Source organism: Pavona decussata, unplaced genomic scaffold (assembly GCF_977016875.1).
Source record: "Pavona decussata unplaced genomic scaffold, jaPavDecu1.1 SCAFFOLD_114, whole genome shotgun sequence".
NCBI classification, from domain to species: domain Eukaryota; kingdom Metazoa; phylum Cnidaria; class Anthozoa; order Scleractinia; family Agariciidae; genus Pavona; species Pavona decussata.
Window position 1 is genome coordinate 606,879 of NW_028145528.1, and position 13,520 is coordinate 620,398.

The 13,520-nt window shown below is 38.5% G+C and overlaps 1 protein-coding gene across 1 annotated transcript; it reads right to left on the bottom strand.

Annotated features, from left to right (window-relative positions):
• Positions 1 to 21: 21 nt before the first annotated feature.
• LOC146470015 (T-complex protein 11-like protein 1) lies at positions 22 to 11,520 on the bottom strand. Its single transcript, XM_085122107.1, has 8 exons — positions 11,259 to 11,520; positions 9,427 to 9,547; positions 8,632 to 8,852; positions 7,255 to 7,391; positions 6,030 to 6,235; positions 4,573 to 4,754; positions 3,746 to 3,912; positions 22 to 2,409 (listed from the first exon to the last, which is right to left on the bottom strand). The coding sequence occupies exons 1-8, from the start codon at positions 11,405 to 11,407 to the stop codon at positions 2,183 to 2,185; spliced, it is 1,410 nt and encodes a 469-aa protein (XP_084978233.1). The 5' UTR covers positions 11,408 to 11,520; the 3' UTR covers positions 22 to 2,182.
• Positions 11,521 to 13,520: the final 2,000 nt, after the last annotated feature.

Below are 13,520 nucleotides of genomic sequence, written 5' to 3' on the forward strand. Positions count from 1 at the left end.
ACTGAAACAAATTAACAGAACAAGTGTCTCTGTACAAATTTATTGGAATATACCTTAACTCACTGGACAATTCTTTTCTTTTTTTTAATCTCTCCAAATACTTACACAGCCACTTTCAGTGTTAGTAAATAGCGGAGAATAGCGACTATCTTTTCGACATGACGTCTTTCGGCAAACAGGTGAGAGACCGTTTAAACTAGACTTGACCGCTTTCGACCGGCTCTTGCCGGTAACTCGGCCGTTTTGTTCGCAAGGCGTTAAAGTTCAAAACAGTTTATTTATCGATATCAAATTGACTTCTTGATATTCCCCACGTCAGTCTGAAAATAAATAAACCCATCTTCGTCACCCAAAGTCGAGTTCAAGGCTGGTAAATAAATGGGCCCGGATGTTCGAAAGCCGATTAACGCTAATTCACGATTAAAAGTTAACCGAGGTTTTCGTCTCGCTCGTTTAAAATGGTTTAAAAGGCTAATTTCAAGCTAAAGGTTAGGAAAAGTCTGAGGCAAAACTGACGGACAGAAATCTTTTGGGAGAATCTTTGTTAACTATTAGTTAAACTTGCATCAAAGTTCACGTTAATCCGGGATTAGCTTAATTGGGCTTTGAATAACTGGGCCCTGCAGTTGTGCTAACATTCAAGACTAGAGCTTGGTTACATGGCATGTCGAAAGATAGACGCACACGTAACATTGGAAATGGCTATAATAAGTGACTAAATTAGGAACTGCAAATCACGAGTAAGCTTCTAAACATCCGTTTAAAAGCTTGATAAATCCAGTAATAAATTTTTATCCCCGTCAAGGGGATTCAGATACAGCCATATATTTATCCGGCATATTAATCATAAAATACAATGAAAAAAAACTCCTAACTCATTTTCGTCTTGTAAATTAAATAAAAAGTATAAATAATAACGAACAAAATACCTTTAGAAAACCTTACAAACTCACTATATTGCTTTTACTTTAGGTAATATATTATCACTCCAAAACCAAAATCTCATCTGTAAGAGAAAATACGCATCTCAAACGCCCTAAGTCTAGATCATTATTCTCTTTTAATCCCGTAAATGTTATGCCAAATAGCCCAATCATATATCGTATCAAAACTCTTGGAACACCACTCGACTCCAAAGCTAAAACAGAAACGTTGTTTCGGAACATCAATCAACCTTCCCTCCACAACAAAGGTTTCAAACAATCTTCCCTTTCACACCGAAGATGATTCCAAGCATTAAGCAACATCTTTTTAGGAGACTGCCCAATCTTTTTTAGGTAATTTGGTCATAAGGGGCTTGTTTGCTTTTACCGACGCCTCATCAATAGCGTTACCTGCTCTACCTATCAACAAATTTTAGCTCTCATATGATCAGATTTAAGAGCACCTATCGCTTAAGGATTCCCTTTCGCAGCTCATAGTAGTCTCTTGAAAGTAAAGCTGACTGTAAATGAAGAGCAGGAATAATAGAGAGATCAGTTTAGAATCGCGTTTACGGCAAACGGCAAACGTGAGATTCGCGTTTGTGTTTTCTTGAGAAAAGTGCAAACTAATTCTGGCTTTTGATGTTAACCCAAAACTACACAGTTTTTACTGAGAAACTGGAAACAGCGAGTGGCAAATGTACGATAACCATGGCTACGTGGTAAATTCTACCATTTGCCGTAAAAGTAGTTGTAAACTGATCTCGCTATGCCTCCTCCCCCACCGTCAGATTTAGAATTCAAACTAACCTTGAATATTTACTATCACAGTGATCTTTTTAGAGTTATATTTTTTTCTTAGTTTTAAAGAGAAGTTTCATTGTCACCCAACCATCTAGTAACAGAAAGAAGAGCAATTTGATAAATGCATAACCTGCCATGAAGCTCCACTTTCATTTTGTCTGGTTTGGTGAGTCGTTGCAAGAGAAACGCGAACAACGCATTTTGGCGAGGCGTATCACACAAATGCTCCGCTAAAATCCGGGTTTATCGCAAATTGCTGACTGTACCGGCAATCAAACTAAAGGCAGAGGCAGGAGAAGGCCTCCCACGCAGTCGTTTTTAGGGGACTCGTATAAACTCCTAGGGGAGGAGGTAATACGAGTCCCCTAAAAACGACTGCGTGGGAGGCTTAAAAGGCAGATGAGCTAGTAAAGAAAGCAAGGACACTAAACGAAGCAACTGAATGTTCATTACTGTCATGAGCCCTTTATCTCAACTAAAATGTCCTCGTAGAAGGGCGCAAACACTGCCATGTTATGACCAACCACACGAGCAAACCGACCGGTGATCTCTGACAGTTCTGTGTTCACACTACCCAGGCCCTGAGGGATGCTGGGTAATGAGGAATGTCCGTCTTCCCTCTTGCCCAGTTGATGAAGTCGAGTCTTTATTCTGGTTAACATGAAGTCGTACGCACGATTGGCTGCAAGAAGAATGACCAAAAATTGTGAGTGTTTTCCATTTGCCGGAAATGGCCGGTCTGGCCAGCCAGTCTGTAAATTGAATGCGTCATTTTGAAGGGATGGCGCTGCAAAATCTTGAAAAAATAATCACTCCGAAAACGGTGCGCGCTAAGAAGAAATTCGAAGGACAAGGATGAAACTTATCCTTCAAGTTGGTACATTCCATTTACGAACTGACCGCCTGCCACTTCTGACAAACGGAAAGCGACCTGTGACTACTCTGCTTTCCCTCTCCTACTACGGCTATTGTATAAGAGAAGTAGTTTTCTGCTGTTTATGACTATGCCGGAAAAGAAGATCTTAGCAAGGGCTACTGGAATCCAACAGAGATAATTAAGCAACAATTAGGAACTTAAGCACAGACGTTCGTGAGCCACGGACGGCAACCGGAAGTCGAAATTTTCCTTTTTGGCGCGTTTTGACGCCCAACAAAGAGCTTTTCCCGTCTTTTGTGAGGAGCAAAAACGCGCCAAAAAAGCAAACATTCGACTTCCGGCTGCCGTCCTTGGCTCACGAACGTCTGTGCTTAAGCTCCCTAATAATTCCAAAAAGACAGTTTAAAACAACAATGGATGACATTTTTCTGATTCCAAATTAAGAAATGCGTGGTTACCACCAATCTTCTTTTTGAGCTTCAATATCCCTTGCCGACACCTTCTTTTCCCTCATAGTCATAAACAGCGCAAAAGTACCTTCGAATTAGTTGGCACTGGCCCAGGAAACTCTGATTAGATGCGCAGAGCGTCCTTAAACAACATAAGCGTTAACCTCTCAGACCAAGGGCCCGTTTCTCAAAAGTTCCGGTAACTTACCGGGCCCGATAAGTATATTTTTAAATGTTTTTTTTTTTTTGCCGATTACACAGTGATAACAGACAAGGTACTTGGCCAATGTTTTCATAAAGTTATAAGATTTTAAATTCCAAGATAACAAAAATTGACTTCTGTTAAGAAACATTTATCACCAAAAATCACTTATCGGGCCTGGTAAGTTACCGGGACTTTCGACAAACGGGCCCCAAAAGTCCCCGTGTTTAGTCTAGCCAGCTGGCAAGCCGCCTGACTCGTAGCCCAAAACAAAAAAAAATATTCTTTAAACACCTTATTTGCCAACTAATTTTGGAGGTTGAAGTAAATTCGCCATCTGTTACATCAGTGAGAAGATCAGGTCAAAACAAAACAACTACGCCTTGCGTTTGATTTTTCTTGCTTGCTGGGGACTGACAGATATACAAGAGTCGGGAAATTTCTTGAACTGAGTTGTGATTTACAACAAAGAGCAAGATTGGATACTCACAGATTAATTTGAAGACCGTGTTATCGGGAGACGCAATTTCCTCAATTTGTCTTTTCAGCATGTCTTTTTGTTGCGGTGTAAGTTTATTTAATCCTCTGTCGTCCAAGAGCTTTTCCGTTTCTCTAACGATCTGTTCGTACACGCCAGGGAGGGCTGAAGGGAAATCCCTTTCAAAAATAAAGAATTTACAAGCGTCAAAAACCTTTTGACGGACTTCAAGTATTTTGAGGAATACCAAGCCTGAGTGATAGACAAAAAGGAACTTAAGCACAGACGTTCGCGAGCCACGAAGCGAAACTAGAAGTTGGATGTTTCCCTTTAAACACTTTCTGATGTCCTAGCACCTGTAATGACTAGGCCACCAAAAAAAGAATATTTCTAGTCCTTAGCAAAAAACCAAAGCAAGCCCACAAGGGCAACACTTCACTTCCGATCACCGCTCATGGCTAACAAACAACCACCGACAAACGTCTGTGCTTGTTAAAAGTTCCCTACAACGTATTCGTAACAGAGTGGTTTCTATACATTTTTTAAAGGAAATTCATGGGATTGCGCATGTGTTAACATCACAAGACCATCCGCCATCTTGGATAAATGCTCCGATTTGGACTGGAACCGATGACATGTGACGCTTTTTACGTCACCGTTTTCACAAGTCTCTGTTTTCAACTGTCCACACTAGAAACAAGGCGTTTTCGAAAGTCTCCGCTTTTGAAACCGTTTTCGAAAGTCTCTGTTTATGGGCGTTTTCGGGCGTTTTAGTGTGGAGTGGACGATCAAAATGTGTGCGTTTTCAAATGAAAACGAATTAGTGCAGTCTAACTCACCCCTCAGGTACGCCATCCAAGAGAATATAAAGCACTTCCTTAAGCGTGGCCAGATAAGCTGCATCTGAAGCCAGCTGCTGACCAACTGTGTTCAGTGTTACAAGCAGAACTGAGGCTATAAGCGCAGTGCGGCGAACACTCCACCTCATTTCAGCCAATCGAAATTCATCCATTATCAAGGTCTAAAGGGAAACAAAAATAGTTATTTGTACATATTTCTAAACCTTTCCTCCCAAGAAAACATGTTTGAAACAGGAACAAATCCCTTTTTTAAATGTTGTTTTAAAAATCAACGTAGCCACACACAAAAAAGGAAGAACCACCTTGAATTTTACAGCATGACAACAGTAACAAAGTAATGTAATTATACATAGCGTTCATTTGAAAAGTTACACTGAAAAGTTTATCCACTGACTGCTTACAGGGCGGTGTCTCGCATGGGCCCTCATGTCCCATATGTGGGTCTACCCTCTTGGGTTCAAAGCTTTTGTTTCTTTTTTATTTATAGTTATACCCAATAAAGCTGTATAAAAAAATAACGCCTTAAGTGATTAGCAAATATCAATAGTACAAGGAAGTCAAACTTTCCAGATTGTAATATAAACTGGGAGTAGTAAGAATTTCCTCTTCTTTGGGGACAATGCCATTTAATAAAGAGGCCCTGCCCGGATGAATTCTGAAAAGTGACATGGGAAAAAAGTAGTGACAGCACTTGAAATGAAACAGCGACAAATGACAACCTTTATTAAAAAAAACACTGACATCAACACCTGTGACTGATCAAGGAGGAACAGCGAAATTTGGACACTTACTTATGGACCAAAAATGAAGGAATTGCTTTTACACTTTTAAAACAAACACATGAAAGAAGATCAGTGCTTGAACCTTCCCTTAATGTCTAACTTAAGACCCTGCGCTTTAGTCTTGACATTCTGACAGCGACATCAAGTAATGTTGAAAGGGTGACACGGCATTTTGAAATGGAGACAAATGACCTACAACAGCTTCCTGACAGCACCACAAAAAATTGTGTCCGAGCGGTTTTACAGGTACCCACAATTATCCATGGCAAGATATTTTATAGTCATTTTATAAACCCAAGTCTTTTTCTACACCACCATGTACAATAATAATCATACCCATACCCATTGTATAATTATTGATTATCATTAAAAACTGACTCATTGGATAACACAGTTCCAAAGTTTTGATTGGTTTAGTGGCCATGGTATATGAGCCATTATATACCATGCCCTAAATATATTGTAAGAATACGAGTCAGGGGGTAAAGAAAGTATCTCTAAATCAGCAAGATTTAGCAAGTCAGTTCCATGGTTGTCTCACTTGCACTTGTTGGATACAAGATGATTATAGTCAACTTGGCAGTGTGCCCCTCGTTGGCCATTTACCATCTTGTATGCAACACACATTTGTGGAAAAAATATTGTTAACTGTACCTCAGGATATGGCCAGCCAGGTTCACCAAAGATTATTCCTAAATATCCATGAACTAAAACATCTGTTAGACTCGCATCTTGTAGTTTCACTTGGAAGTCTGTTGTATCTGACGCCTCATCTGAAACTTGTGCCGCAGACCTTGAACCTGTTCCTGTTGCTACTTCTGCTCCTCTTTTCAGCCACACCTTAGTTGACATGAGACCAGCTACAGGTGCGAAGAAATGCATGGGAATCAACTTAACGTAAAAGCTCTATTAAGCCCCGCCCTTTCTACTTACCCTTCCCCCTCTCTAATAAGCCCCCATTTAGAAGTTGTTTTTTGTAATAAGCCCCCCCCCCCCCCCCTTTCCCGTTTGGGACATGAGAATTTGTATATTAGTTCCTCCTATTCTCTGTTACAAATCCCCTTCATCCAGCTCAGTTGGTTTGTTAATTAATTAATATACTCTCAAACACATGATAATTTAATGGCTGGCCTTTAAAAGTTTCAAGGCAGTTGTTTGAGTTTTGCACAAAGACTCTTTTAAGATGAAACTGGTGCTTTAAGATATGAAATAAGTCCCCCACCCCACCCCCCCCCCCCCCCCGGTGAATAAATGATAGGGGTATTTTTTTTAGGCAGTGACACAGGCATATTCAGAATTTTAAAGAAAATCTGTGTTCTCCCAACAGGAGTCAAACGTACGACCTTCTGATTTACTAGTTCAGATGCACTACCACTGAGCTACAGGAGACTCATGGGAGCTAAGGCAATTAAACTAGGTTCATGGGACAAACATCCTGCATGCTGCTAGGGTTTGAATGTCAATAAGCAGCATATATGAAAGAAAATAATGTAAATCGACATTTAAAACCAAGCAGTTTGTAGGCTGTTTGTCACAGGAACCTAGTTAATAAGAGCCTAGCTAGCATGAGTTATGATTTTATTAGTGATGCAAAGTCAAGCAAAAAATAACAATAAAAAAATGATGTTTCAGTGTCATCATGATGCCATTGTAGAGGTGATTATTAAGTAACTAAGTCAAAGCCAATGTTCTAGGAAACTGAAAGAGCATCGACTAAATTTGCATTGTGATTAAGGAACTTAATACTTACTTTAGCTCGAATGGAGTCCGACTGCACATTTAGACAGGGTTTCAATTTACTGTCTTATAAATAATTACTTCTATTTTTTCATCACAAATTCAACCCAGCTGTACATATAGATGTTACTGTAGAAAGTACCTGGATTTGACTGAAGGTAATCTTTAAACTTTTTTCTCTCATATTCAATAGATTGCTGCACCAGATGGGGTTTTATGGTCTGAAGCTGAAAGTTTGCCATGTCTACCTTCATTGCATCCATCAAACTAAACACTTCCCTGAAATGCAAATAAGTCAAATGATCCATTTGCTAATGCCTTGTTAAGTTTCACAATTATTTCTTACTCTCTCTCTCCCTACTCTGTCAGTCTGGGCCAAGCATCTCATTTAAGGTTACCCTATACCTTCAGAGGTGTTTCACCTTTAAGCGATATAGCACGTCCAGTTTAAACTGTAGATACCTAAACCGCTATATCAAATTAAAGCTTATAGAGCTGGCTATCAAACCATACGAAGAATTTTGAAATAAAATGAATTGTCGAATTTTTCACAACCTCTAAATGCGAGCGTCCGAATCACCTTTTTAAAGCTACAAGTCAAAGCGAATTTTGTTTTTCGCTAAATAATTTAATTTGCTCCTCAGTTTCCAGACCCAAAGCACTAAAAAAACATGTCTGCGTTTTGCCATATTCAATCGCAATGAAAAGTAAAAGAGCATTTTCGAAATAGGATGAAAAAAAGGTGGAGTGATCGTACAAAAATCGCTCTCGGAGAAAAAATATTCCAAAAGAAAAAATTTGCAGAAACGTTTTTGTTGTTTATATGTTAAACTAGCCACTGTCCAAATTTGAAGGCAAACGAACAAATTCCTTTTGAGTTTTAGCTCTTTGAAGTGGCTCCTCCAAGTGAAAAAATTGATTTGAGAAAACAGCGCTAAAAATTCGGCAATTCATTTTATCTCAAAATTCTTGGTTTAGTTTGATAGCCAGCTCTATAGGCTTTAATTTGATATAAGGGTTCAGGTATCTACAGTTTAAGCCGGACGTGCTACATCACTTGGACGCGAGACACCTCTGAAGACACCTGTGAAGGTACAGAGTAACCTTAAGGATGGTGCCCACTTTTGTTACTGCGCATACATTCTGCGCATCTGAAGATACTCAGGTTTCCTATGGGTGGCGCCTACGAATACAGGGATACTATTTTTGGGCAGGTTAAAACTATGCAGAGAAAGAAGAACTTAGCAAGTGCTTTTGGTATCAAAAAAGAAAACTGGAGGTAACCGTGCATTTTTCAGAGATAATAAAGGTTCAATTTGGAAAAAAAATGCCATACATTGTTTTGTGTTTTGTTTTTTGTTTTTTTAATTACTGTTCTTTAGAATACCCCAATTTTCTTTTTGGATCTCAATAACCCCGGCTAAGATCTGCTTTCCCCATGTAGCCATAAACCACACAAAAATACTTCTTTATTAATTAGTAGGCATCGTCCTTAACATATTAATTTTTTATCACTTACTTGAAAAGATCCACAATGTCCTGATTGTGAAGGATTTTCTTGACTTGTTCGTCTCTTGCTGGAGCACAGAGCTTGCCTAAAACGCTGACAACAAACTGTGCAAGTCTTGATATGTCCAGAACACCATGGTTAGCTTGCTGTTTTATAAGGTCTAGGTCTAGAACTTCATTTATCTGGGCTCTTATGGAGTTGTGATGAGGAAGAAGTAATGATTGCATATTCTGTTGAAAAGAAAAATTTATTTATGATCAAGACGATGATATAAATTATTTACTATTTTGTTTGTTAAAAGGTTGTCTTAATATCGATAATTTTTTAAATTTCTGTCTATACTTCTTTAAACATTTCCTTTTCATTTCATTATATTTTCATCTTTACTTAATATCAGTTATTGATGTGCAAACAATGATCAGCTTCACAGTTCTAAGATGTTTAATGCATGATGCATGAATATAAATTAACAAAAAACGATCATTACTGGAAAGTAAATTGCTACAAAAATTTGATGCCATACAAAAACAAAGTCCTTGTTTATTGGTCTTGTATGGGCAGAGAGTTGCAACAAATTCTCAAAATTCCCAAACGTTTTGTGTTACAAAATGTCAGCCATCCAAATCACAAAATTTTGAAGATTTTGTGGCAATTTCTCGCGACAGAGTACCTCAAAACAAGCTTTAAGAGTGACTGTGTTCAGAGTTGTTTCAATAAACCTCTCTTAAAGTCTTCACCTACATGGAATCCTCCCAGTATCACTCTAACACACAAAACCTTGATTCAAACTAAGTACAGTATTACCTCTTTGACTTCTTGTATCAAAAACAGTGCTTGGCTAAAGATTGGAGGATCATGATTTAGTTCTTCTTGAAGTTTATCCCAGAATGCCTTGTGAACAACATCTCTGACTTTCTTTTCCAGCCTGCAATAGTAACCATTATTCAATAACAATGCATCTGTCTCTGCCACATCAACTCTTAATCTGTGCATAAGAACCAGTCAACAACTATGTGAGCCCCAGCAACTGGTCACTCTTGGGTTAGAATTTACTGGCAGCAGCAATGGGAATGCATTTCATGCACGGGGTCACCCATCCAAGGTGGCTTTAACGCTTGTGTACTTCTTTCTGTCACTCTACAGTAACATTCTTTGTTCTTTGAAAATAGCAAGAAGGTTGATTGGTCACTAATAAAATAATAGCGTTTGTTTGTACAGTTGTTTTTATTTTTTGTTTTGTTTTGTTTTTTGTTTTTTCATATGGGCCAGGGCTGCCATTACAGTCAATCCTCTTGTCACGTGACCGGTATTTTTAAATAAATTTGAACAGAGTTTTGAAGTTTACATGTCAGTTTTGAACATCGCTGGGCGAGATTTTCAGAGTTTCCGTACAAATTTCACAAGTTTATTGACGGTATAAAGCTATGAATTTTTCTTTACGTTACAGCATTAAATATTTCAAGAATAACGATTGTTTCCCAAGTATTTTGAATCTTTTTTTCAGGTAATGTGTCTTTTTCGGAAAGATTTCCAGAGAAATGTTCAACATCCATTAAAATACCGGACATTACAAAGAGGAATCCGAATGTTCATTTCATTCTCAGAAATACTGGTCTTGCGTGAAGTGGATTGACTGTAATATTATTGGCTGGCAGCCAGCATCGACACTGAAGTTAGCTGGCTGCTTAGAGTTTGGAAAATCTAAACACTAGCAACTAACAACGTGGGAGCCTTTCTTCAGTTCATGACTGGCTATTTTCCTTGTGGACCTGGCTCAGTTCAAAACTCAATAAAAACAGCTGCAAAAATGCAGATACCATGTGATATATATGATAATCCCTTGTCATATTTAGCATCCAGAATTTTGCACCTTTTTGATTCTCACTGAAACGAGACAGGAATTTTGAACAAAAATAAAGTTCACTCAAAAGATATTCCCAGGGCTTAATTTATATATATCTTAAAACTGCTAAATGCATAATATCGTAATATGTTTTTTCTTGTTGTAATTTCTAAAGAAAGCCATCTTAAATAACACCATATAAGTGTCAGATGTGTCAGATAAGAAATGTGTTCAGAATAAATTATTATTTATTTTTCAACAATCTGCCTAGATTGATTTTGACTGCCTGAATTAAAAGTTGAAAATTTTGCTCTGAAATTAAACTTTGCCACTGTTTGATGGGGCTTTTAAGGATTATTGACAGTCAAGAATAAGCTTACACCGCATGTTTACTTGAAGTGAATGTCATTAGAAATTTAACCTCGACGGTGACGTATAACTTTTTTTAATAAAAAAGAAAAACTCTCAAACAAAGAACTTGTAAACAAAAGCTCGACTGCCAAGACAGGAAAATTTTAGAAAAGACAACTTATTGGTAGAGTTGGCTTGTGAATGATACCAAGATGGAATACATGAACAAGATAAGCTTCAATGTCGTTGTCACGCAACTTTTTTTACCCAGAACAGACCGGCGGAAGCTTAAATAAGCTTCCTCTGAATAAGCTTACATATATATGCAAATCATTTACAACACTCACGAAAGGAAGGAACGATGAACGATGAACAGATGAATGCAGGTGTGAAAAAAAGAGCTTCCCTTAGATATAAAGATGAAAATAAATAAATGGCTTACGAGTTTTCGGGAAGTTCTGACTGAAGTCTGAATGAGTCATCCATCAAAAGTTCGTGCGCCAGAGCCATATTTGACACAATATTTGCGGTCTTCTGTAGGGTATTTTCAGTTGCACCAGGAGTGCTTTCTTTATCTTGAATCCCGTCCATGTCTTCGAGAACACAGATCTGCCCCGTAAACTTAAAAGATTTCAAACAAACACTTGGGAGTCTTCACAAAGTCACAAGTTTTAAAAGTCACAATACGTTCAACAAAAACAAAGATTTGGAGCATGCGTTATGAAGGACGAATGGTACCAGACTTCCACGGATTTCTAAAAGCTCGTTCCCAGATTCTATTCGAAATTCGTTGGTAAGCTGTCAGTTTTAGAGAAATTATTTTTTCAAGCGCTGCTAGTTTTTCAGCGGTATAAAAGGCTTACGTTTCGGAATTCCCCTTTATCGCGGTATATTAAAATTTTGCTGTGGGCTAAGGGACGAAACTCAAACTTTGCGAACCAAGCCAGCGATTACTTGGTCAATGATTTCTCGCTTCAATTCCTAACTCACCTCAACGCAAATCCTCACTCGTGTCCAAGTATGGGATATCAACCTCGTTCAGAGGGTTTTCTTTCTTCCTCTCTAGGGTATGGGTGCATCCGCTCCATAGTGAGATTGATTGCACAGGATTTCTAGTCGATCCGAAAATCGCACTCGAAACCACAAAGTAACTTAGTCCATCGAATGAGTTAGATACGGCGAGGCAAAAACTTCACTGTCACGAAAAGAACAAGAGGTAGCCTTTTCGTTTTCTAAATGACCATTCTGTACCGAAAATTTTGGCCAAATTTATAAAGGGGGAGGATCATGGAGTTTTAACCCGCAGCTTTTGTTAAAAATGATGAAATAAAACCGTCACTCTAAAAAATTATTCTAGAACAACGAGAGGAAAAAAATCAACTCAATTTTTGAAAGAAACAGCTCGTGATCTGTTTGGAAACAAAACTGCGAGAACTTGAAAAACGTTAATATATAGCCTAACATTTTTTCAAGTCAGTCAATCCATTCCGACCTACTCTGTCTCTGGCCAGTATTATTTCACTGGGGTGATACGTACTTTATAACAAAACAAGACAATTGTGTTTTTGTTTTTGTTGATGAGAAAACGTCTTTGGGTTACTTTTGAAATGACATCATGGAATCCGCGTGATGCTTCCTCTTTAATACCTGCCACTCAGTCATCTTGGTGCCCGAATGCCTACTTGTGATTTTCCGTGAATGTGTAATGCATCCATAATTCACATGCACTCAACGAGACCATTGAAAAGCCGGTTTATATGTTGAACGAATGTTGGTCAAGTGTTGAAACCGTTTCAACGGGCTTTTAGGTCCTCTTTGTAATTTTAAGGTCGGCACCTACGAGGGGACTAGTCGCAGGGACTCGTGTTTCAGGGAGTAGTCCGCTGTAAAGTTTACACGATGGGACAAGTCACGGGCACAAGTCCCTTGAAGGGTTTACACGCGCGGACCTGTTACACATCGAAACAGCAAAATTTACGGTGCTTTCACTGAAATTCAGGGAAGCATAGAGACGAAAAAGGAGCGGTCCTAAACAGTGAAACTGAATTTACTAAATTAATCGCAAAACATTGAAATACAGGTACACGTCAATAAAACAGCACATTGCCGATCTATAAAATTAGTCAGTACTCTTCTAGAGTTCAGTATACTACTGATCCAGGTTCGAAAAACAGCAGCTATTCAAACAAGGCCTAGGCTTTTTAATACAAACAAATTCAAGATTTTTTCTCCAGGCCATGTCGAACAAAATTTGAAATAGGACACGCGATAGATTGACTGGACTTCGCTTCAACCTCCCCGTCGGCCTAAAATACTGATCAGCGATTGGTTTATTTTCATTTGGCCGCAAGGACTTGTCCCACGAATATTCACACGCAAGGACCAGCATAATTTGAGGAGACAAGTCCCGGGGACAAGCCCACGAATTCAAACCAGTTTGAATTCGTGGTACAAGTTTTTGTAATTTTTTTGTTTTAATTTTACTTTATTTCATGGAGTACTTGAAAACTAGCTTTGAAGCTAAGCGTATTAGCCACTATAAATATAGTGAGTTGATTGAGTTGAGTTTTGAGTTGATGAGTGCATGGATATGCGTGAAACAAATGTGATGTCACGTTTTAAGCCTGGTGAGTAAAAAAAGGAAAAATTTTTAGTCAGTAACATGTATCGGCGGGGGTGGGGTGGGTATTTGCATGTACCGTCC

What these genes read in the sequence shown, in the direction of transcription:
- LOC146470015 (XM_085122107.1), bottom strand. Translation starts at nt 11,407, where the DNA reads ATGGACGGGATTCAAGATAAAGAAAGCACTCCTGGTGCAACTGAAAAT. An exon ending in TGATACAAGAAGTCAAAGAG is followed by an intron (nt 8,853 to 9,426) that starts GTAATACTGTAC and finishes TCTTTTCAACAG; the next exon opens with AATATGCAATCATTACTTCT. An exon ending in GACATTGTGGATCTTTTCAA is followed by an intron (nt 7,392 to 8,631) that starts GTAAGTGATAAA and finishes TTTGCATTTCAG; the next exon opens with GGAAGTGTTTAGTTTGATGG.